This window comes from Platichthys flesus, chromosome 14 (assembly GCF_949316205.1).
Source record: "Platichthys flesus chromosome 14, fPlaFle2.1, whole genome shotgun sequence".
NCBI classification, from domain to species: Eukaryota; Metazoa; Chordata; class Actinopteri; order Pleuronectiformes; family Pleuronectidae; genus Platichthys; species Platichthys flesus.
Genome location: NC_084958.1, coordinates 21,615,268 through 21,638,678, shown reverse-complemented (window position 1 = coordinate 21,638,678; position 23,411 = coordinate 21,615,268). Strand labels below are relative to the sequence as shown.

At 42.8% G+C, this 23,411-nt stretch overlaps 2 protein-coding genes across 2 annotated transcripts in view; both read left to right on the top strand.

Moving 5' to 3' along the window:
- atp1a2a (ATPase Na+/K+ transporting subunit alpha 2a) overlaps positions 1–18,130 on the top strand; it is a 31,722-nt gene extending 13,592 nt beyond the window's left edge. Inside the window, exons 11-25 of the mRNA XM_062403932.1 lie at positions 2,419–2,553; positions 4,010–4,089; positions 4,928–5,037; positions 6,041–6,216; positions 8,487–8,623; positions 9,094–9,244; positions 10,007–10,175; positions 10,918–11,072; positions 13,287–13,410; positions 15,351–15,496; positions 15,589–15,719; positions 15,875–15,976; positions 16,204–16,295; positions 17,753–17,799; positions 17,997–18,130. Coding sequence (XP_062259916.1) covers positions 2,419–2,553; positions 4,010–4,089; positions 4,928–5,037; positions 6,041–6,216; positions 8,487–8,623; positions 9,094–9,244; positions 10,007–10,175; positions 10,918–11,072; positions 13,287–13,410; positions 15,351–15,496; positions 15,589–15,719; positions 15,875–15,976; positions 16,204–16,295; positions 17,753–17,781 — 1,737 coding nt within the window. The 3' untranslated portion in view covers positions 17,782–17,799; positions 17,997–18,130. The remainder of the gene's footprint in view (positions 1–2,418; positions 2,554–4,009; positions 4,090–4,927; positions 5,038–6,040; positions 6,217–8,486; positions 8,624–9,093; positions 9,245–10,006; positions 10,176–10,917; positions 11,073–13,286; positions 13,411–15,350; positions 15,497–15,588; positions 15,720–15,874; positions 15,977–16,203; positions 16,296–17,752; positions 17,800–17,996) is intronic.
- A 1,129-nt stretch (positions 18,131–19,259) lies between these two features.
- sdhc (succinate dehydrogenase complex, subunit C, integral membrane protein) lies at positions 19,260–23,170 on the top strand (the record flags this gene model as incomplete). The annotated part of the gene is given in 5 exon segments (XM_062403931.1): positions 19,260–19,414; positions 20,844–20,903; positions 21,038–21,139; positions 22,131–22,192; positions 23,007–23,170. Coding segments are annotated over 5 exon segments (405 nt in total), but the record flags the coding sequence as incomplete, so codon positions are not given.
- Between the last annotated feature and the right edge of the window lie 241 nt (positions 23,171–23,411).

Sequence of the window (23,411 nt, the reverse complement as noted above, 5' to 3'; positions counted from 1 at the left end):
TTCTCTGGGTTTATCAGTGAAAATGTAAGAAACTAGATCTGTCCCTGTGCCGCGCCGAAACTCCACAGGTTGTCTGACCTGTCTTTTAGGATTTATTGACATTTGAATGATTAAAAAAACCTTTATGTTATTGTTAAGGTTGAAATGCACCAACAAGAAGCAGGATCTCAGTTCACATGCGTCAAATTGGACAAATGTGCAGTGTAATTGTTAATATTCTAACCCATATGGCACCAGCAGGGAAAAAACATATCAATAATTTGCCGATACCACTTGACACAGGTGCATTGCAATCACACACACACACACACACACACACACACACACATACTGGCTCAAACTCCCAACCTGCCTCTCACACATCGACACAGACACACTGTGGATAATCAAACGCACCCCTGGAAATAACTCCCCTCGCACTGATACACAAACACACACACACACACACACACACACTGCCGGATGGTAAGTCGATAACATCCCAGTGTTCCACCGACCGCTCTCCTCCAGCCGGTGCTACACTGACCTGGAGGAATTCTCCATGTGGCCCCCAGCAACAGGGATTACAGATTATTTCCTCCCGGGGGGGGGGGGGGGGGGGGACCTTGGGGTGCCAGGACTTCCTCCCGGCACTAAGTAACGGTTGTGTCTTCTCACAGCACTCGAACACAGCCGTCCAGGCCCAGGCTCTACCACCGCCACGAGAACAAGTCCCCATCTGCACCCACAGGAACACAGGGAAATGGAATTTCCTTGATCTAGTTATTCATTCATGAAAAGGCACAAACAAGGACAAATCTCACAGAGTGTGTGTCCTTGTTTTCCGCGCCCGTTCATGAATGAGTAAACAGGAACAAAGAGAAATCACTTGTCTCAGTTTGGCCCGCGTTGGTAAAGCGAGCACCAGTTCAGCCTAGATTTCAATAAGTTGGCTCCAAGAGCAGAATGATAGTGCAATGATAATTATGGATTCTTTATTGAGGCTGAAGTTAGAGGTCATCTGTAGAGAACTCTCCTCTAAATGCTCCGAGCAGCACCGGGGGGGGGGGGGGGGGGGGGAGCTGAAGCCCTGACTCTGAAACTTGTCTCCATCTCAGACCGTCCTCACACAACCCAGCAGATCACCAACTTTCTAAATGATCTGTTTGTCGATGCAACAGGGACAAGAATGATTATAGATTTAACTAATAACTTCTTATGAAAGGAAACAAAAACATAATATTATCAGTATATTAATGAAACAGAGGGTGAATAAAAACCATGTGACTTCTTTCATGTTTTCGTTCGACAGCTCATCTATATTAAATGATTATTATTAATATCGGCGGCCATTATGTGAGGAGACAGCAGCAGCAGCGTGGACACACACACACACACACACACACACACACACACACACACACACACACACACACACACACACAGACACACACAGACACACACATGCCTACGAGCAGCAGCAGCGGTTCACGGAGGTAGCTGTCATGCACAGATGATGTGAGCGAGTCCTGATGGACCGTCTGTCACCGAGCATCTCACAAACAACTTTGTCACACAAGTTGAAGCCAGTAAATGTGAAAAATAACCCGAATAAATAAAATATAATAAAATCAGATCGGCACAGGAACTCCACACCGACCGCACGATGTCTCTGTGTCAGTGGTTGGTCCTGATGTAAACAAGCTCAAATTCATTGACCTTTTCTCGGTGTCGACAGTGAGCAGGTGACATTTACACATCTTGAGATGAATCAGGTCTTCAAGAGTTGTTTCCACAAAGAATATTGTAAAATGTAAAAGACTATTATTAGTTTTCTTTGTATATTTAAGTATTTATTTAGGATTTCACCTATTTATTTATATATAATTGATTTTTTTAATCAATTAATTAATTTAATAATTTTAATTTCTGTATAAATATTTCTGTTCATCACTGAACACCACTCTGAATAAATTATGAAGTTTTAATTTCTTGAAGCATCACTTTACTTGTTAGCTTCAACCTTAGCATCCTGTCTTTGCTGTTTATAGCCACAGGTAATCGTTTAAAGTGCCTTGTGCATAAATAACAAAAATAATCAGTTATACTTCTCCAGAATCAAAATCATCTTCATCCTCTAAACTGAAGAGAAAAACTCGTTTGTGCTCCTCCATCATTTTTACATGAGCTTGTTCTGGTGTTATTATAAGTGCTGGTGATGCAGGTGATTCTGAGCTTCCTGCCTCACAGAGATGAACCACGGTGGAAGTAAAGCAGAGTTCTCTCAGGTGCCGCGTTCATCAATTAAACAACACCCAACCTGAAAAGCCTCTCCCCTGCACTGCGGTGTGATAAACACCAGGCAGCGAGGCAGCGGCTCCATTCTTAATATGCATGTGTGAATAACTGAGCTAACGTGCGCTGGCTGTGTTTCCCCAGAGGGAGACCGCGGGGGATGCGTCGGAGTCGGCTCTGCTGAAGTGCATCGAGGTCTGCTGCGGGAGTGTTCGTGACATGAGAGCCAGGAACCACAAAGTGGCAGAGATCCCCTTCAACTCCACCAACAAGTACCAGGTAGTGCATGGGACTGGTGTCACACCTCCGCTTTGAGCCTCAGCTGCAAATCCAGAGACGATTCATAAACTCACTTCATGCTCACTTGTCTTTTTTATACGATCTCACAAAGACAAGTTTCAAAGTTCTTTTGTTTTAGAGGCTGCAGCAATGGAAAGTGTCTTCTTAACATTAGAGCATTTAATCCTTTTAAAATCATAACAGAAATTTAAATTATCAACCTGAATATGAGAATAACATGTCTCCTTTAAAGGTATTGAATTAAATGTAATTTCATTTTGTATTTGTAGAATCTATTCATATTTTTTTGGCAATTCTGTCCATGCTCTTCAAATAGACGATATGATGACGTCTTTCAAAGAAGCGCGGTTTACACGGTTTGAGCGATTCATGCATATTCATTTCTAACCTTCTTGCATCCTGGGGGGGGGGGGGCAGCGCAGCCTGAACATCCACGCTCCTTTATGCCAACCGCCTACTTTACATTCACATGGTTTCACACGTTCATGTTTGGAAGCAGCCCAACAAACCACAACCTGAGGCGACCGCACAGAGAGGAGGCAGTGTTCACACGTCCTCATCATGCTGGAGATCCACTGTTTGTAGGAAATAGGAAGTGGTTTCTGTTTGTTGTACAATCTAAAAAAGACGTAAGGATATAAGGGACACACGTGGAATGGTTGGATTTGGATTGATGGATCAGAACCGGTGCATCTGGCAGGACTTCATTCTGAACATCCTCGTGAGGTCAACAACGACTCTGAGCAAAAATTAAAAACGGAGTATTGATGTCCTCACATAGAGCTGCAACACTTTGCTCAAGGGCACCGCAGCAATTAAGGCAGGAGAGGGGCGGGGAGTTTGCTTCTTGCTTCACTTTCAACACCCAGTCTCTTCCCAGTCCCTCGGGGGATTTGAACCCAGCTTGTGAATAACGGAGCAGAGATGTTGGAGAACACAAAGCACTTCCTGTGTGTGTTCTGTGCACCTGTTCCGTGACTTAAAATACGAACGTCTGCGTTCAGGAGAGGGAGGAAAAGAAAAAAAGCAATTTTGCTGCGCTTCTCTGAGATTAGATATGCTGTGACTCAGATACAAATTACCTGGGGGACTGTGTGTGAGTGTGTGTCTGTGTGTGTGTGTGTGTGCGATGCAAGTTGTGGCACCACAGGAATCCATGTTAGAGTATGAATGAATGTCCCTTCAACACGTAACATATGAATACTTATTGTGCATCAGTCAGTTTCAATTAGACTTTTATTCCATAACGTGGGACAGTGACGTCCTGAGTCTCCTTCAAAATAAAACAGAATTCCGTCAGCCACGCATGATAAAACAAACATGTAATTAACTACACGTTGCATCATAAATGAAGAGAAACATGTTTAGAAAAAGAGACCTGCTGTTTTCTGTCCTCACCGCTCTTCTCTGTCCTCCTCCTCCCCCCCTCCCCCAGCTCTCGGTCCATGAAGTGGAGGACAATCCCTCCGGTCACATTCTGGTCATGAAGGGGGCGCCGGAGAGAATCTTGGACAGGTGGGTTAATCAATAATGGATCGATTATACGTCTCGCTAGAAACGCAGCACAGAACTTTCACTCGTTTTTCATTTAGCTCGTGACGTGGTGAAGGAGACGACTTTTCTCAAAGGCTGGAGATATTCTGAAAGGTTTTATTTTTTAACATATTGTCGGTAAATCTCGTGAAAAGACAGGATCCTTAAATGGATTGATCCAAAACCAACAAGCTTTGAATGTCTGAAACTCAGGGACAAATCTTTAAAAACACATTTGTGACCTGTAGGAAGAGATTTGGGAAATATCTCCTCCTGTAAATATCAGGAATGGAAACTCAACCCTTTCTATGTCCAAATGGGACAATCTCTGGATTTTGGCCAAACTCTGACATAAAGTCCGACCCAGTTGGTATTCTGGTGAGATTTAAATTCCACTGGTTTGTCCTCAAGCTCCTCTTTAGTGTGACTTTGTGAAACAATTAAATCTAACTTTGTTGTGGAGGAGTCGTCCCTTTCTTCACCCTGTTCTCTATGCACTCCGTGTTTGCTAGTGGTTTAAAGTAGAATTAACCTTTCGGCTTTTATAATAATCCCATGGAAAATGAATGCAGAATAGATACAAACTTACAGTGCTTTTATTTCAAATTATGTTGATTGTATATTAAAAATGTAAAAAGCACAAATAAGGATTTTCCTAAAGCGCATATGATTCTTACATTTCGCAGAGGGGTCTTTTGCAAAACCCACTTTGCTCAGGTTTGCTGTGTTGTGGTGGAATTTCCTCTACATTGTGTCGTTTGTCGACACAATATCACAGATACTTTGTGTATTAGAAGTATTGTTTGTGAATGATTTACAGGTGCAGCAGCATTATGATCCATGGGGAGGAGCAAGCGCTCGATGACAACTGGAGTGAAGCTTTCCAGAACGCCTACATGGAGCTGGGCGGCCTCGGAGAGAGAGTGCTCGGTACGTGTGGTGGCACCATCTATCACCGGCTCGTTTGGCACTGTGTAGTTTGGGGGGAGATGCAGTTGGACACAGCACTTACTTTTTATAATCTCCTCGGTAAACACGGCAGTTTCCCCCGAATGTCCCCATAAAAGTGTGGAATGTTTTTATTATGACAGCGAATCCAGGGAAGAAGGTTTTAGACGATAGACCCATATGGAGTCAAAGCTGAAATTACACATGTCACACAAAATGCTGGAGACATTGGAGCATGAGGGTTGTGAAGCGCTGGGGTTCAACTTCCAGTTTCTCCAAAGTGTTGTGTACACCGACTCAGTAAATGTCACCAGTCACCTGGCGTCTCTCTCGGTGCCAAAGGTTCTAATTACGTGCTATCTTCATTTTGTTAGAGTGGGTCTCACTTTGTCAACAGTAGCGTGTGGAAAGGAAACATATTGGGAGCGGAACTTCTAAAATCATGTTAATTATTAAATCTCACTTATTGGTTGGGTGATGATGATGATGATGGTGTTGGTGTTGGTGATGGTGTTTTGTGAGGAAGAAGAGCGCCGACACCTTTACACCTTTACACCGGGCCTTGTGTTTTTCATCTGCAGCATTTTGTTTGGCTTAGCAAATACATATTTCAAAGGGCGGTGGATTATGAATTAATAAAACTGACTTATTCAATTTGTATTTCAGAGATGCAACCGATAGATCTGCATTTAAAATTAAAAATGATTTGTATTCATAAGGAGGACAATGCATCTTCTGAAGGTGCCTTTCAGAACCTTTTTCATTTACGTGTTTTACTTTAAAAAAGCAAAAGTCAGAGCACCCTCGATATTTATTTGATGTTTTGGACCAGAAATTTGTCTTTTTTGTTCAAAGTTCAAAGAAAAATTGTCAGTTGACATCAAAGATCCTAATCAAGTTTCCTGAACTCCAGCTGCTCTGTGCTCTGAGGTGTCATCTCAGCCCGTTATGAACGATCACCTCTCTGATCCCTCTCATCCCGCAGGCTTCTGCCACTTGAATCTGTCTCCGGCTCAGTTCCCTCGAGGCTTCACCTTCGACAGCGACGAGACCAACTTCCCCACCGAGCAGCTCTGCTTCCTGGGTCTCATCTCCATGATTGATCCGCCGCGTGCCGCTGTGCCCGACGCCGTGGGTAAATGCCGCTCTGCTGGTATCAAGGTAATTGGTTCCACAGATTCAACCTTCATTGTAGTTCCTGAAAAGCCTTTTTCCTGGGGCTTAATCTAACAGGCTTTTTAGTGAAGGGATTTGCATGTCAAATTCCTTTTCATATCACAAAATGTAGCAGAAGTGACGAGCAGCCTCTGCACGGGGCCCGATAGATGCTAATCGATGGATAAACCAAGTTGCTTAGAGGAAGCTGCTGACAACATAATCAGGGAAGGTGCTTTGAGAAGAAGACAAGCTGGGATTCTTTAGATTTCTACTCTGAGGTTGTGTTCACACTATAACATTTCAACAGGAAAAATAGGAAATTAAAGAAGCCGGCTTTCAAAGAGGAACTCAGTCTGTTCCGATGTCAGGTTTATGGGAGTTAAATGTAGATTCAGTCGATTTCTTTGGAAATTCCCATCACAAGTTAATGAACTGCAAATACACACAGAGCAGCTGTTTAGTCGGAGGAGTAATAAGCCGGGCTGCAGGTTAAACAACTTTAGGCAGAGACAAAATTGGGTAATGAGCTGAATGATGTTATCAAATTAAAATGAATACAAATATGGGGGGGGGGGAGGGATTTTTGCATATTCCATTTCAGGTACAGTTGTAGTTGTCTTGTAGGTGTTGTGCTTCCTTCTGTAGATGCAGAAAAGGGAATAGAAGGAGTGAAGGAATGTTTCAGAGATTTAGTTTTGTGGTTTAAACTCTAAACTCTGCCTCGTCTCTTTTCTGACATGAGGAGGATATGAAGGGAGGGAAATGTTGTTTATTTGAATAAACTCGTGTACTGTCCGTCAAACCGGAGCTCGCAGCTTGTGTCTGACTTCAAAAGAAAACACAGATTCCATAGTAGCAGGCGTTTACAATTTAAAATAAATGGAGGAATCACTGTCTGTTGCTTCCCTTGATAACCGCTCATCCAAAAGAATGTCAGCCACACACACATCAAGGTTGAAGCCGATCGGCTGAGAGGTTCTGGAGAAAATGGAAACACAGACGGACAGACTGAGAGATTCCTTCTTTTTATATCGCTGGATTTGTAACTTGACGGTTTAGAGAAGATCTGAGTTCACACTGTTTCTCCAAAGAGTCTAAATCATCATATTATAGTTTTTTTAAAGTGTGTCTAAAGTTTAATGCAGAATATTTATATTCTAGGTTGAGCTCAAAGTGTGGACCGGGTCAATACATGATAAGATGAGGGAAGCAAATGAGAAATGTGATGTCACTGTACAGCTCCATCAACGCTCTGCAAGTTGATTTAAATAAAGATGGACTCGAGTTAAACATGGCAGTGGGTGAGAATCCAACTCTATGCAGACGATGTGATGTTTTCCAGCTGTAAAACCTTCACGACACAGCTGAGCAGTAGAATAAATGAGAGTCTGAGTTTCTAACTGGTCTTAATGGGTTAACGTGAATACTCACATTTCAGCTGCTTCCTCTGGCGTCAGTCCAAAAAGCTTTAGTGCAATATAAAGTGCTCTGAGTTTATTGCTCCTTCACTCAGTCTGTTTATGTCCTGCTGTATATTATAGCGGTGGTGGGGATTTTCAGAAAGGTATATGATTTTTTCTTTATTGCTTTACTTTTTCATAAAAGGTTTTTAAATTGTTTGGCTGAGATGCCGCCTCCTATGACTGTCTGTATATTAGACTGTTATACATACATGTTTTCTCAAATCCGTCCAAAACCCAAATATATTGCTTTAACTTTTAATGAATGTTTATTGCTTTATCCACGGGAAGAGAGGACAAACCAGTATCGCAGGCATGTGCAGATCTTTACTGCTGGGAGATTTAGATGGTGAAATGAGAAGTGACCTTTTTTTTTGTCTGATGCTGTCAGATTTTCTTATATTTGGATTATTACGATCAATTGGAAAACGTTTTTGTAGAGAGCTCCTTCAGGACACAAAGCAGCTTGCAAGTTACTAAAACAAATGTTGAGATGAAAATATTCTGCCTCAAACTGAGGATGTGACTCATTGTTAAGCTGTTCCCTCAGCCTGTGGACTACAGTGACCCAAGGCAAATGCAATCCATGTTCTTGGTTCGAGTCCCATTATTCTCCCTGTAAGATCATCTGTTTTTTTTTTCTGGAGGTGAACCCCTCACCCCTAATGGCGCCGTTCTCTCTCACTGTAACTACACCACACGTTCAGGGAGATGATTTATGGCTGCTGCGCTGCACCTCAACACCGCTGTGACACATGACGGGGTTAACGTGATGATGTCACATGATTTATGACACCTTCTGCCTGCGCTCAGGTGATCATGGTAACCGGGGACCACCCAATCACAGCCAAGGCCATCGCCAAAGGTGTGGGCATCATCTCTGAGGGCACGGAGACAGTTGAAGACATCGCGGCGAGACTGAACATCCCTCTGAGTCAAGTTGACCCCAGGTGTGTGTGTGTGTGTCTGTGTGTGTGTTTGTGTGTGTGTGTGTCAGACAAAGCTATGGGTGCAAGTGTCTAACAATAACTTCTCTGTAAATGTGGGAATGTGGGAAATGCTGAAAATAAGTTTATTTGAGAGTTAGGTAATACGATGAAGACCAGTCTCAGTTTCCACAAAGAGCAAATCTGACACGTAGCTCCCTGTAAAGCCATTAGCCCTGAGCAATCTGTCCTGCTGAAAAAAAAAAGTATATTTTCTAAAATGTCAAACTTCTTCTTTTAGACAAAGTGCATGAAAAAGGCCTCGTTTGCATGAAGGTGTGTGTGTGAGTGGGAGGGAGGGAGAGAGAGAGAGGGTGAGGAAACAGAAAAAGACAGACTTGAGGAGAAAACAAGAAAATGTCAATGCCCCCCCTTTGCATAATTGTCCCCAGTGTCACTGAATTCTCCTCCGGGTGGTTATTTGTGTGCTTCAGGGATGCCAAGGCCTGTGTGGTGCACGGGTCCGACCTGAAGGACATGAGCTCCGAGTACCTGGACGACCTGCTGAGGAACCACACTGAGATCGTGTTCGCCCGCACCTCCCCCCAGCAGAAGCTTATCATCGTGGAGGGCTGCCAGAGACAGGTCAATGGACAGGAGTGTGTGTCTGTGTGGTTTGTGTGTGTGTCTGTGTGTTTGGGCCTTTTTGAAAGTGCACAGCTGAATAGTGAGTGTGTGCGTGTTTAAACGCGGTGCTTTTTGTGATAAAGTCTGGATGAATGCTTGACTGTTTCTTTATGTGTGGAGATGTGGCTGAATAAAGTTGTGTGTGTGTGTGTGTTTGTGTGAGTGCAGGTGTGTTTGTCATTGTCATATAAAGCTGAATGCAGTTTTCTGTGCGTGTGTGTGTGTGAGTAAGTGTATTTGAGCATCTTTGTTTGTGCAGTTGGCAAAACAGATGAATACGAGCATTTGTGCTTATGTGTGCACGTTTAAAGTGTACACTCCATGGATTCCTCTTTATGAGAGTATGGGTGAATACGAGTGTGTATCAGTGACGTATACGATACAAACTATATCATCCAGCCTCAAATTAAACCATTAAACGCCTCAAAGTGAGCTCTCGTGCTTGAGCCGCTGAAAACAGGCGTGTGTATGCACTCGCACACTTCCCAATATATTGAGGTCATGCATCAATTCACCCTGACTCTCCCCCCATGTGACTGAATGATTACAACTCAATTCCATTTCTCATTTAATCTCCCCAGAGCTGCTTTGAAAAGACATTATTAAGACAGAAGGGGGGGGGGGAGAGAGAGAGAGAGAGAGAGTGAGAAAAGCTTTAAATCATGGTAGTTATCGCTCTTTTCTTGACACTTCTTTATTCTCCGGCCCTCGTGGGTGCAGGGGGCGATCGTGGCCGTGACGGGTGACGGCGTGAACGACTCCCCGGCCCTGAAGAAAGCCGACATCGGAGTTGCCATGGGAATCGCCGGCTCTGATGTGTCCAAGCAGGCGGCGGACATGATCCTGCTGGACGACAACTTCGCCTCCATCGTGACCGGAGTGGAGGAGGGTGAGTGGAGGAGAGAGAGAGAGAGAGAGAGAGAGAGAGAGAATCAGAGACACCGAAGAAAGAAATCTAAAGAAACGTCTAAGTTCATTTTTGGTGCAGCAGCAGTAGTTTTGAAACCTTCAAATTGAAAATGTGATATGAAAAATATTTGACTACACATTGTAACTTTAAACATTTAAATCAAGAGATAAGGGAACAGGAAGTAGATCTTATCATATTTGAGTTGTTTATGTTTGTCTTGAAAGGACGTGTGTGTATTAAACCAAAATGACCAACAAATCAGACACGAGAGAGAAAAGAGAGACCTCCACTCTTGTGAACACGATATCTCCAGAACACCTTCGGGAAATCTCTTAGTATTTGGTGCAGACATTGAGTTGCACTCCAAGATGAACTGATTAGATGTTGGTTGTCGAAGGTCACAGGTCACAGTGACCTCATATGATTCTGGAGAAACATGTACTGGCTGGTGGAGGCGTTCAGACGCAGTGCAGTGTGTTTCTAGTTTATCTCAATAAGTCGTGAAAGTTCACTTTACCTTGATTGAGTGTGTAACATGAGGAAAAAGGCAATATTCAAACTAAACCACAGAATTATCAAACCGATATATCATCCAACATCTACTCACATACTGTCTGAATATTAATAATATATCAATATAGATGTATCTCCCAGCTCTGCTTTGAAGTACTCCTCCTTGTCTTCTTCTTCTTCTTCTTCTTCTTCTTCTTCATCGCTGTAGGTCGTCTCATCTTCGACAACTTGAAGAAGTCCATTGCCTACACGCTGACCAGTAACATCCCGGAGATCTCACCCTTCCTCCTCTTCATCATCGCCAGCGTCCCTCTCCCTCTGGGGACAGTGACCATCCTCTGCATCGACCTCGGCACCGACATGGTGAGCCGTGGGGGGGGGAGCAAGAATCCTCACTCCGATAATTAGCCCCTCAGAAACTGCACCTTTCTACCATTATTATAATCAATACCTTTGACTTTACGCTTCTGGATAATCACCACATAATGTACTCAGCTGGAAAACCGATTGTTTGAAGGAATAATGCACTGATTGCTGAACGCTAATTGCTCTCTATTCTTCTGGCCCTTTGGATATCGGTTTCCTGTTTTTGTATTTAAAGACCTTGAGCTTTTAAAGCAACTTTCAATCTCTCGTGTAATTTTACAGGAAGTCACAAAAAAACTAGGATGAGGTTTTATACCAAAGGGAAAGACGTGTGATAACCAGGATTATTTTTATATTCCATCTGCCAATAGATCCCTTTCACCTAAACCTTACACACTGAACCTTGAAGAATAAAAATCACTGGCATGTTTCATAGCTAAAGACAAAGTACAGTCGCCATTAAGGAAAATGGCGTTAATACCGATGTCAGATTTCAGAGCACGAAGGTAAAAAAAGAACCGAACGTTGGATTTCAAAAGGTTCTCGCTGTCACTGGGAGAAATCTGTCTTTTGGAAAACCAGTCCATTTGTTGATGTGGAACAAAGACCGTGTGACGCTCTCATACAGATTTTCATTTCGCAGCGCTGCCACTTCCAGATGCCAGTCTCTCTCCTCCATTGTATTTCCAGCATCAACAAAAAAAAAAAAGAGTTGCTGGCACGGCGCTTGCCTGAGGGGCGTAATCCATCATTACAAAAGAAAGGAAGCACACGATGGATGTGGCATATTCAAAAAGGACTTGTTCACTCGTGTTCATCACTTTAACTTGAGTTCTTCCTGCTTTCAGCCACCAGACATTAGCCAAACCGGTTCTCATTCACCCCGAGGAGCCCGAAGGCAAAGGGTTTTTGGCCGTGTGTATTATTATGGCCTCAAGTCCAACTGCCGAGAAGCATTTACAGTCCCCACGAGTCGAGGATAAATGGGAACAGCTTGCTCACATTGTTAATAAAGCAGCTCCACTTATATTTCTCAGGTGAGATTAGAAAAATAAAAACCCCTCTGTGGTTTGTCTATCAGCAGGACAAATTTGTTCATGTTGACAAATATTTTCTAAACTGTCCGTGTTCACAGGGAAAGTGGCGTCTTTAAAGATGGGATGATTGAAGTTGAAAAGCAACTAATTTGTGCATCTATTTTGCATATAAAGCCCCCCCCCCCCCCCCCCCCCGTTCCCTTCAAAGCATGTCTTTAATAACCACTGGTGGAGAGAACAGCTGGATGTCTGCTTTGAAGAGAAGGACCTCCATAATGAAAAAATATTGAAATATGCAGGGAAGTATCGAAAAAAAAAGTGTGTTGATTGTACAGTACACAAGTGGAAAAACCACAAATTCCCCACATCTGCTGGTGAGGTTGTTAACAGCTTGTTAACAGCTTAGTTCATCTCCAGGCTACCGGCTCCAGGGCTCCGCAGAGATTCAGCCGTAACAAGCAGCACTCGGAGTCTGCCATGATTATTTTTAGCAGGCGCTGCCATGTGGAGAAAGATGGCGGGGAAAGATGTTTATCAAAGGCAAGATGTGGCCGCACATTCGAGAAGGCTTCCAGACTAAAATGTGGATATTACACACGCACGCTGTCGGAGGTGTGAGGAATCATCGCCGGGCGTAGTCGTATCCTCTTCCCTCCGTCAGCTGCTGGGGGTCAGGGGCGAGTAAAACCCAAACACAGCTTCACCTCAGATCCCTCCTAAGACGCAGAGATTTCCCGCCCTAAGTCACACATATTGCTCAGTTGCTCACCTGGTAAAACCAGCCAATATAGGGTCTTTATTACAGGAACCTCCCCCCCCCCCCCTCTTTATGAGCATCTTGAAAATTCACTCTCAGTCTCTCTCTCTCTCCCTGTGTCTCCTCTCCCTTGCTCTCCCTCCATCACTGTCACTTCCTCCCTGTTTCCTCTCTCCTTGCCCTTTTTCCGTCTTCTCTCCTTCCGAGCGGTGATTGAACGTTGTATTATATTAATAGAGCCGTGTCTTGTCTACCCCGGTGTTTGGCACTGTCACTGTGGACTGTCACTGTGGCTTTGTGCCGATGCCACAAAAGACAAATTCCTGCACATTCATCCAACCGGCTGCGTAATGAGTGTGCATATGCCTCTGAGCCTTTCCTGTTCCCTTCCCCCCACCCCCCCTCTGTTTCTCCCAGGTTCCAGCCATCTCATTGGCCTACGAGACCGCGGAGAGCGACATCATGAAGCGCCAGCCGAGGAACCCGGCGACGGACAAGCTGGTGAATGAGCGTCTCATCAGCATGGCCTACGGACAGATAGGTTCGTCCTCTTGAGTCTCGCCCCCTCTCTGCACCGCGGCTCTTAAACCTGAATCCCTGCCTCTTGTGGGGAAGTTGCGGCCGAGATAAACAACTCCGGCATGAAAACATTCAACATTGACATTTATCAGTCCTCTCTCTCCGCCTGGGTAAATGTTTAGGTACCAACAGTTAAGGAGAACAGATATAGAGGTGAGCACCAGTCAGGAGAGAGGCCCACAATTTTCAAAATAATTGTCCTGACATTTACAGCAAATTGAGAGAAGAGCCTGCTACTACTTTCTTTTTAATCCTGGCCATGTTTCTCTGGTTGGAGCTTCACTTTGAATTCTATCGTTTTTTATCTCTGGTTTTCTATGTTGTGGGAATAGTGAGGAATCAAAGGCTGGCCCAATTTCATAGGCTGTTAAAATAGGTCAATATACGACAGGGTTCCATTGGATGACATGCGATTTAAAGCCGAACACGTTGAACACACGGCGGCTGCTCGGGCCAAACTTTTGCAGGTCACATCAAATTAGGTTTTACAAAGCAGCGCTCTGACACTACAGCTCGGGGTCTTAACGCCTCTGCAGGGAACTCTGATCCGATCTGATCGAGAGAGACACGCGGTAAACGTGACGGTGGAATTAAAATCAACAACATCACACGTTAAACCACCGGTGAGGACAAGTGGAGGCACAGTCAAATATTTAACAGTATTGGTTTCAAAATAATGCAGGGTCTTGATTTAACAAGGTAATGAATGAGACGAGTAATAAGCATCTTTCAAATCCTACTTGTGGAGGTTTTTGTTAATGTGAAGACTTAAGCCCTCAAGTGAGACGTCCATCATGTGGACAATGCTACACCCACTCAGACAAAACCAATTTGGAAACATGAAATTAAAACTCACCATCGGCTGTTGTTGCTGTCTGCAGCCGTCTGGAGTCATTTACTGACGAGATAGGAGCAGCGTCGAGGGCGGAGGGAGGAATTCACGGGTTCTTCTTTTAATATATGAAGTGAGAAAAACCAGGTGCACTGAGGCTAAATATATAAACCACCATCGACTCCTTCTGTTCACTTTGCAGGAACAGAAGTCGAGTTATCTGCTTTATTTAATGTGCAATAAAATGATGAAGACTCACTAATTTATGGTTCTGTAATGTTTCCCAATACATTCCTTGTTTCTAATCCTCAAGTTATTAGAGAGACAGTGTTTGACTGGTTGTTTAACTTACTTCCTGTTCAGTATAACTCAGGTCAACTGGTTTTCAACACACAAACCTGAGATAGAGAATTAACGCTGCCAAGGCCCAACAGTCACTCAAATTCTACTTATTTATTTGTATCATACATCATTCATGGTTATATCTGTGAAAATGTCCCAAAAATTTAAAAACACCATATTTCCCAATGTTTAAGAATGTGATAAAAAGGTTCCTGGATCAGTCCCTTCGTCCAGATCCCTGCCAATATTTAACCGGCGCCTTCTTGGCCCGCCTCCCATCCTTCTACCAAGTTTCGTGGAAATCTGTTCAGTGGTTTTTTTGCATAATTTGCTGACAAACAACCAAAGAAACCAACACACAAACCAACAGAGGGTTTTTAATTACCTCTTTGGCGGTGGTAATTATAAATGACTGAAACTTTGTCTCAGATTTAAATGGAGCAGTTCATTCAAGGAAAGTCTTCTGGAAACTAATATAAAATAAATCCAAAATAGAAGCGCTGTATGAAAGTTTGCATGAATGGGTGAACGTGAATTGGACTAAGAAGTACCTTGAGTTGTTGACAAGGCTGGAAACACACTAAATAAATACAATACATTTAACATTTTACTGTAACTTCCTACAAAATGACTGTGTTATATGATCTCTCCTATAATATGCAACATTATCTCCAGGTCAGAGACTTGGTTTATCATTGATGAATGTACCTTCACATTTCTTGAAACAGGTATGATCCAGGCTCTGGCAGGTTTCTTCACCTACTTTGTGATTTTGGCTGAGAACGGCTTCCTCCCCGCAACCTTGGTGGGCATTCGCATCAATTGGGACGACCGCGGGGTCAACGACGTGGAGGACACCTACGGCCAGCAGTGGGTAAGGAGCGAGGACAAAGACGAACCAATGAATATTTCCAACACACGTGAAGGAATGAATACAATGTGTGTGTGTGTGTGTCGACCCGGCAGACTTATGAGCAGAGGAAGATCATTGAATTCACCTGCCACACCAGCTTCTTCATCAGCATCGTGGTCGTCCAGTGGGCTGATCTGATCATCTGCAAGACCAGGAGGAACTCCCTCTTCCAGCAGGGCATGAAGTAAGTGATCCCGGGTGGGGGGGTCAGGGGGCAGCAGAAGGATTGAGGGATGTAAGGAGGGCAGGAAATAAGCTCGAAGTCCTTTAATTAGCTTCAACCGAGATTAGTCCTTCCTTGTTCTGTCTCTGATTTGTTCTCGTTCTTTTGCTCAACAGGAACCGGATCCTGATCTTCGGCCTGTTCGTGGAGACGGCTCTCGCTGCCTTCCTCTCCTACTGCCCGGGGATGGACGTCGCCTTGCGCATGTACCCCCTGAAGTACGTGCTGCATATTCACACCTCCATCCACCTGAGAAATAACCTCTTTAAGGGGGCTTCCCTGTTAGCCTGACTTTAAAAAGAAGCCTGTGCTCCCCTCAAACACCACCTAGTTATCCTTAATATCCCAAAAATGACTGCCGTGATTTAATGATTAGCCCTCTGCCTGTTACTCACTGCTTCTCTATCCATCTCTTCTCTTTTTTCTCCTCCTCCCCCCCCCTCAGGGCGATGTGGTGGTTCTGTGCCTTCCCATACAGTCTCCTCATCTTCATTTATGATGAGGTCCGTAAATTAATTCTGAGGAGATCCCCCGGAGGTAAGCAGTTATTAAAGAGAAAGCAAGATTAAAAGGTTTCAACCTTATTTATCTTGTTAATAAGCTTGGAGAAAAAAATAAAAAAAGCCAAGTGATGGGATATTACAGCTGCTGTCTGTCAGGTGGAATAAAGATCTGGAAAGAGCAGACTGTCATCTCACCTCTGCTCCGCTGATCTGACCTGAAGGATCCTTAAAAGATATTTTACAGATTTAAAGGAGCACAAAGTAAATGCATGAAAGGAGCTTTGAACTATTTCGAAATGAGAAAAAATAATAAAAATAAGGAAGCTGCTACTAAAAAATATCTGGAGCAATTATAGATGATTATTGACGACACAGGATGTACGATTTAATTACGGGTTTCTTAAAGTGGAGCAAGCTGTCGTGAAATCTCTCTCTTTGCTATGTTTGGGATAAAGTCCATGATTGTAGCAGATTCTACTCTTTCTGCATAAATTACAAAATCCAGAGCTCGCCTGCAAGTTAATCCTACATTCAGCCACATAGGCGGGTTTTGGTTCTAACCCTTATCAATGCAGCTGGAATTCATCAGGCATCAGGCAGCTCCACTCGATGCTGAACAATTCCCTGTAGCTTTCAGAACTGCAGCCTCTGCAACACTTGACTGATGACTGTTTGTCTTCCAGGTTTGATTTCTGACAGTGCATTGCTGCCCGACCGTTAGCTTTAGAGTTCTGTTCAATAAAATGGAGGAGAAAAAACACAGCAAGAAAAAATGTCTAACAGTAGAAAGAACACTCACGCTTCACCCCTGTGATTTAATTTGATATAATTTCTGAGCAGCGACCAAAGCTTTCTTAAAATATCTCGCTCATTAAAAGGACAAGTGAAAAGATGAGATATTTCCAGCCTTGTTGGATGAAGGCAGAAAAAGAACAATACACAAAAAAAAACAAAAAACATGAAGTGATTCTTCTTTTGGCCCGGAGGTAAGAAAACCTTAAGCAGAGTGCTGCGAGCGAAATGACAAATATTCCGGCAGAAATCTTTTTTAACTCCGTCAACTCGTAACCTTGCACCAGGAAACAGATTATATCTGTCCGACACCGGCAGCAAATGATGGGAAAGGAAATGAAAGCATGGCTGATGAAGACACTTGAGATATGCCCCCGAAGATCATACACAAGATACGTACACACGTCTGATGAGGGGCGAGACACACGGGGAGACAAACACAATTTATAGTGACAGTTAATCATTTCTGTTAATCTGTGCGTCACGGGCTGCTGATCAGACTCTTAGAGTTATAAGGGGGATTCATTTTGGAAATGTACAGAGACAAAGGCAACGAGATGAATACAAATAGAGCGACACAAAAGGATATTATGAAAACTGCTCGTCTGTCATTTCGGTCTCTCGTTCTCATATTGTGTTTTTGTCTCTCTCTCTCTCTCTCTTTCTCTTTCTCTCTCTCTCTCTCTCTCTCTCTTCCAGGTTGGGTGGAGCGGGAGACGTATTATTAACATTCATACAATGTTCATGTGAGTTGTGTGTCTCTGAGAGTGTGTGGGTGTGCATGCATATGTATGTTTGGGCGGGTAGAGCTGTGTATGTGTGTGTGTGTGTGTCAGTTGTGATATCACATGGATCAATTTACAAATCTGATTATCATAAAAACATAAAAATGCTGAAAATAAGCTTTTTGGTTGTGCTTTGAGTTTTTGTTTTGTTTCCTCAGAAAACGTTTCCAGCAGAACAACTTGGTGCCTTGTACTCTTCTACCAACGTGATGCATCATGGTCTGTTTGGCTGTGGGAGTGACTAATGCCATTCATCATGTGAAGTGTACCAAATAAAATATATTCCAAAATATCACTGACCTCTGATTCATTTATTATTCATTACATTTCTGTTATTGCTCATTATTACAAGCATCAAGGAGGTTTTGTGTTCACCACTGTCCATTTGCTTGTTGGTTGGTGGTTTGGTTGGGAAATGGGCCAAGTGAGATTATATAGAATGTTTCATTATATTAAATTATGGAGCAAAATAACAGAGATGATTGTGAGATAGGGAAGTTTTTTCACTTACTTCCCAGGGTATAATTCAAGGATCGAGATGGAAAAACAGAAACAAGTTGAGGGGACTGACATTTATGAGCGTGTGAAATCCAAATAATACAATCCAGATCTAGTGGATTTAAATGTGGTTTCATGAGGAGATTGGTTTTTGTCTTTTATTCAACCGATCATTCTTCTGCAAAGGAGATTATGATTCCATGATCTGCATTGTTTTGCTGGTTTAGCTTTGAGGCTTGATTGGAGTTAAGGGGATTGTTGGGACTTGGCCCGAGGTTTGTGCTCTACCGAGTCATTGTAGTTGCTTTTGACGAAGATTCACCAAAGACATATATATAAAGACAGATTTTAATTCAAAGGACAACATCTGAACAAAAAAGTGAATGTTTTCCACTGATTACTATCGCTGAATTTAACAATTTAATGAATTGTTGAAACCAGTTGATGCTCCACAGGCTCTGAAGGGTCACTACACTTAAATACATCCAAATAGTTGGTGCGTATAATATCAGTGAGCTTATAACTTGAATATATCAGTATTCCAGTCAGTTACAAAGTTAGGAGAGAGTTTAGAATACATTTTAATTTATTGTATTTGTATAGCACCAATTAACAACGTACGTTATCTCAAGGCCCTTTACACAGTAAAGTGGAGACCTCACAGAATTTAAGAGGAACCCAACAGTTCCAACAACAAGGAAGAAGAAGAAGAAGAAGAAGAAGAAGAAGAAATGTGGGGGGAGAGGACAGGTGGATGGAAAAGAGGGGTAAATTAGAAACCATGTTGCTGGTAGTTTGAAAACAAATCTCATTAATGTGATAGAGAGAAAGATCAAATGAGAGAAAGATCAAAACAACAAAAGATAAATGAAAGAGAGGTCAAATGAAAGAAAGAAAGAGAGGTAAGAACAGACAGAACAGTGGAATCACAGACGTCCCCTCTATCCCCCCCTCGCTGTGACCTGCTCTGACCTTCTGGAGTCGCGCCCTCGTGGGATCGACATGAACTGGCGGAACAACAACATCCGCTCACGTCACTTCCGCCCGAAAGCCTGTCAAACATGGCGCTGCTGCTAAGGTCAGTCCGTCTGTGCTACTCTGTGTCTGTGGTGTTTAGAGTCGTATTTACGCGTTAGCTTAGCAGGTAAACACGTGGACAACATCCACAGGTTAGCGTGTAGCCTCCCGCGGCTGACAGTCGGCTCACATGCCGGGTTTTATCCGTGTGTGTGGTAGATATGAAGCTACGCGACGCTAGCTGACATTAGCTAGCATGCTAACGGCTGTCGGGTGTGGACACAAACTTTGACAGTGGACTTTGGCTCTAATTGTTATTAATGCCGGACTCAAACTAATCTTATGGCTTCATTCACTCGTCACATGTGCGTTATCTGCTTCTGTTATTGTTCTTTATCTCCCACTAAGAGGGTTTAGCCTGAGTTAGCTTGGAGTTAGCCCACAGTGGTGCCTTCAGGGACAGATTACTAACAGTGTGGAAAGTCAGATACTAGTTGAACTTTGTCCACTTCATGGACCACAGGTTTGAGTTAGAGAGAAGCTCAGTGTCCTTCACCTCGTCCTCTGAAAACCGAAGTTCTCACTGCTCCTCGTTTGTTTCCCCTTGAACTCAGAAGAGATTCCCTTCCTCCTCTTCTTCACATCTTCCCTTTAATAACATTGCTTTATCAGAGTCAAGACTAAATGTGATCATACGACGGAAACTACATTTCTTTCAGTGAAACTTTAATGAGTTTAATGAAGATATTTAATTAGGTGAAATTGCCTGGATGGGCTCAAATCTAGGACATGAGGCCATAATATATATATATATATAAAATCAATCTGTTAATCATGGTGATTACAGTCTATCCATATATAAACATAAACAAGGGCTTTAGATATGTATAGATATGTCATATGGGCTGTTACCATTTGAAACTGTACTGTCTGAAGGTCACGCCTTTTGCTTATATTCCAGGAAAATTCATTCATCAGTATACAAAAGCTTTGGGTACGATAATTAAACTAACCGTGGGAATGCCTTTATAATTAATGCCATTAATAGATTTTTTTTTTTATTTATATAAATACAGTACATACACAGAAGACGAGTAGAAAACTAAACTCCATGATGTTAAAATCCAAACTGTGTAGGCTCCAGAAACATTTCTCTATAAGGATGATCCTTAATGACTCTGGCTGTATGTTTAAAAGTCATTTTTCTGTCGCAGAAAGAATTTGGGATCATTGTTCTTCCTGATATATGAGAATCCAAACATCTGAAGTCTTAAAGTACATTATATATGTTTTAGGCTTAACAAAAAAGCAGATTCTGATGGATTCTGTCTTACTTTAAATCCCTTCCTTTTCAAACAGTCACAAACTCTTTAAAGGTACATGATACTATGTGTTTGTATGATTTTCCTCACCAGCGTTTGACCACAGACACACAAACACTGATGTTAAAGAAATCGTTTTAAAACCTCTTTCTTCTCTTTTGATTTCAGGGTGATTGCCCGTCCAGGTGTGTGTCTCGCCAGACCACAGTACAGTGTCATCTATAGACAGTGAGTTGTGTGTGTGTGTGTGTGTGAGAGAGAGAGAGAGAGAGCAAGAACTATGTCCGTCATCATATACATAGGATGCAACTTTTCATAGTTATGATGCAAATATACAAACACCAACTCTCTGTCCCTTACAGTGTCGCTCCAATGGGAACCACAGCGAAGGAGGAGATGAACAAGTTCTGGGCCAAAAATGCCAAATTAAATCGACCCATGTCTCCGCATCTCGCCATCTACCAGTATGTTCCTCATCCCACACACAGCACTGAGTGTTGCCCTGTTGTTGTTCAGAAAACACTCCAGAGTGAAGGATGGAGATGACTCAGTTGCTCAAGTGAAACCATATGCTCCATTTATGTTTTACAATTTCAGCTTCATATTTTCAAAGACAATAAAAGTCTCCTGCAGCACATTATCCAAGTGGAGAATGATGCTGCGGTTCAGATCCTGCAGTCTTTTCAATCTTTTAATGCTTATTAAACAGCAGGACAAGCTCCCATTACCAGAGATTTGTATGCCTGTGGATACATGTAGTGCAATAAGTACTGTGATGTACTGTCAGGCAGTTATTAGAATGATAAAACCTCAAGAAAAGAAGCTATGTCTACCTTGCAGTTTCTCACCAGGTTTCCCTTCTGGCTAAATTTATCAGTCATTTGGGATTGTTTTTATGGCTGAAATGTGCCCAAGCACTTTGTCTCTGACATTTTCACTCCTCAGCCAGTGGTTGTTTGTAACATTTGAGATTTAGTGATTTAAATCCATCGCTGAAATCTGTTTTAAAGGAGACAGGACATTCTGTTAAGTTTCTCTTTCCTTTTCTGTGTCCTATTGGATTTTTCTGTTGGGTGTAAAAGTTCTGCAGAAGTTAAAACACCAAAAGTCTGTGGTAGAAGAAGTCTCTCTCCTCCATGGAAAACAGGCTCCTGAAACAGTCAGTAGCACGCCTTGCAGCTAGTCTAACACCCCCCCCCCCCCCCCCCCCCCCAAAAGCCAGGACAAATAGATTAGCTGAGGTCGTCGTTTCCTACACGCGCTGGAATGAGTTGACCAATCAGAGCAGACTAGGCTTTAGAGAGGGGGCCTTAAAGAGACAGTAGCTTAAACCACGTGTTTCAGATAGAGGCTGAAAAGAGTTGCAGTGATGGACAGTTTGAAGACAGTGATGTATTTTCGGATTATTGGAGCATGACAACCTAATAAACGTGTTGTGTTTCCTTTGTGTTGCAGATGGTCCGTCCCCATGGTGATGTCGGTCACGTTCAGAGGAACTGGTGTGGGGCTCAGCGGAGGTAACACATCCCTGACTTGATATGTCCTTGTCTCGGTTTGGTCTTAAAACTGTTTATTATACTTTTAGAAAAAATCATAAAACATGGGCGAGCCCTTGTTGTTATTATTCTGTGAAGCCACTCTCACAGCTTTTGATTGACCCTGCAAATCTCCTCGGGGCATTTTAGTCCATCTCTTATTGATTTCTGCTAAGAGCGTTTACTGGCATTATAAAACACAAGTTGTTCAATACAATTCAACCCTTTGCCTGAGAGAATCAAGTCCAGCCCTGGACTGCTGATGTGCTGATGAGCTTTTAGCCGCTGGTCTGGTGCAAAGCTGGAGCCTGTGTTACTGGGACATCGTCCATCAGCAGCGTTGACCTTGATGTGTCATGCTGCAAAAGCTGGATTCAATTTTGCTCTTGTGTCAATGGGTTCAATAAGGGTCAGGGCCCTCAACGGCCACTCTAACTCACAGTCACTCACAACTTGAACAAAATGTCACACGTGATTAATCACAGTGTCTGAAAATCAGCTTTCTTGGCTGGAAAATGTTCTTAATGCTAAATACGCCTAAAATAAGAATCTTTATAAAGTTTAATTTTCATGGTTGTTTATAAACAAATGCAGCGTTTTGTTAGTTTGTTCGCTTTTCAGATCCTCCACATGGAAATTATTATTTTGAACCTACTGTTGAGAGCAGTAACAGACAGCCAATGAGGAGCCTGTAAGAGTGTGGTGGTCAGCAGGGAAACAGATTGTATTTGTGTATTTGGTACTTAATGAAACGCATGCATAATAAACTATTTGTATCGCTTTTGTCTACGTGCAGCTATCTCAGCCTTTGCGCTGTTAGCCTTGGCTTTGCCGGGACAGTACCCGTACTACCTGGACCTGATCCACTCGCTGTCTGTCGGCCCCTTCCTCATTGGGTTGGCCAAGTTTGGCATCTCCTTCCCTCTGTCGTTCCACACCTATAATGGCGTCCGCCACTTGGTAAGACTTCATAATTTTATTCATAGACCCATCAAATGGTGGTTTCCCTCATACTAGAGTGTAATTAAGGTTCTTCTGTCGATGGTTTCCATTACCGTGTTTCTTGTTTGATGTGAACTTTGTGATTTGTCACATTTTTCATTTTTGTCATGTTTGCTTATTTTACAGTTTTGATAGAAAATGGATTATATTTGTCAGCACTCATAAACAGACAGTGTCTCGTGTACTAAACTGTTTTCCT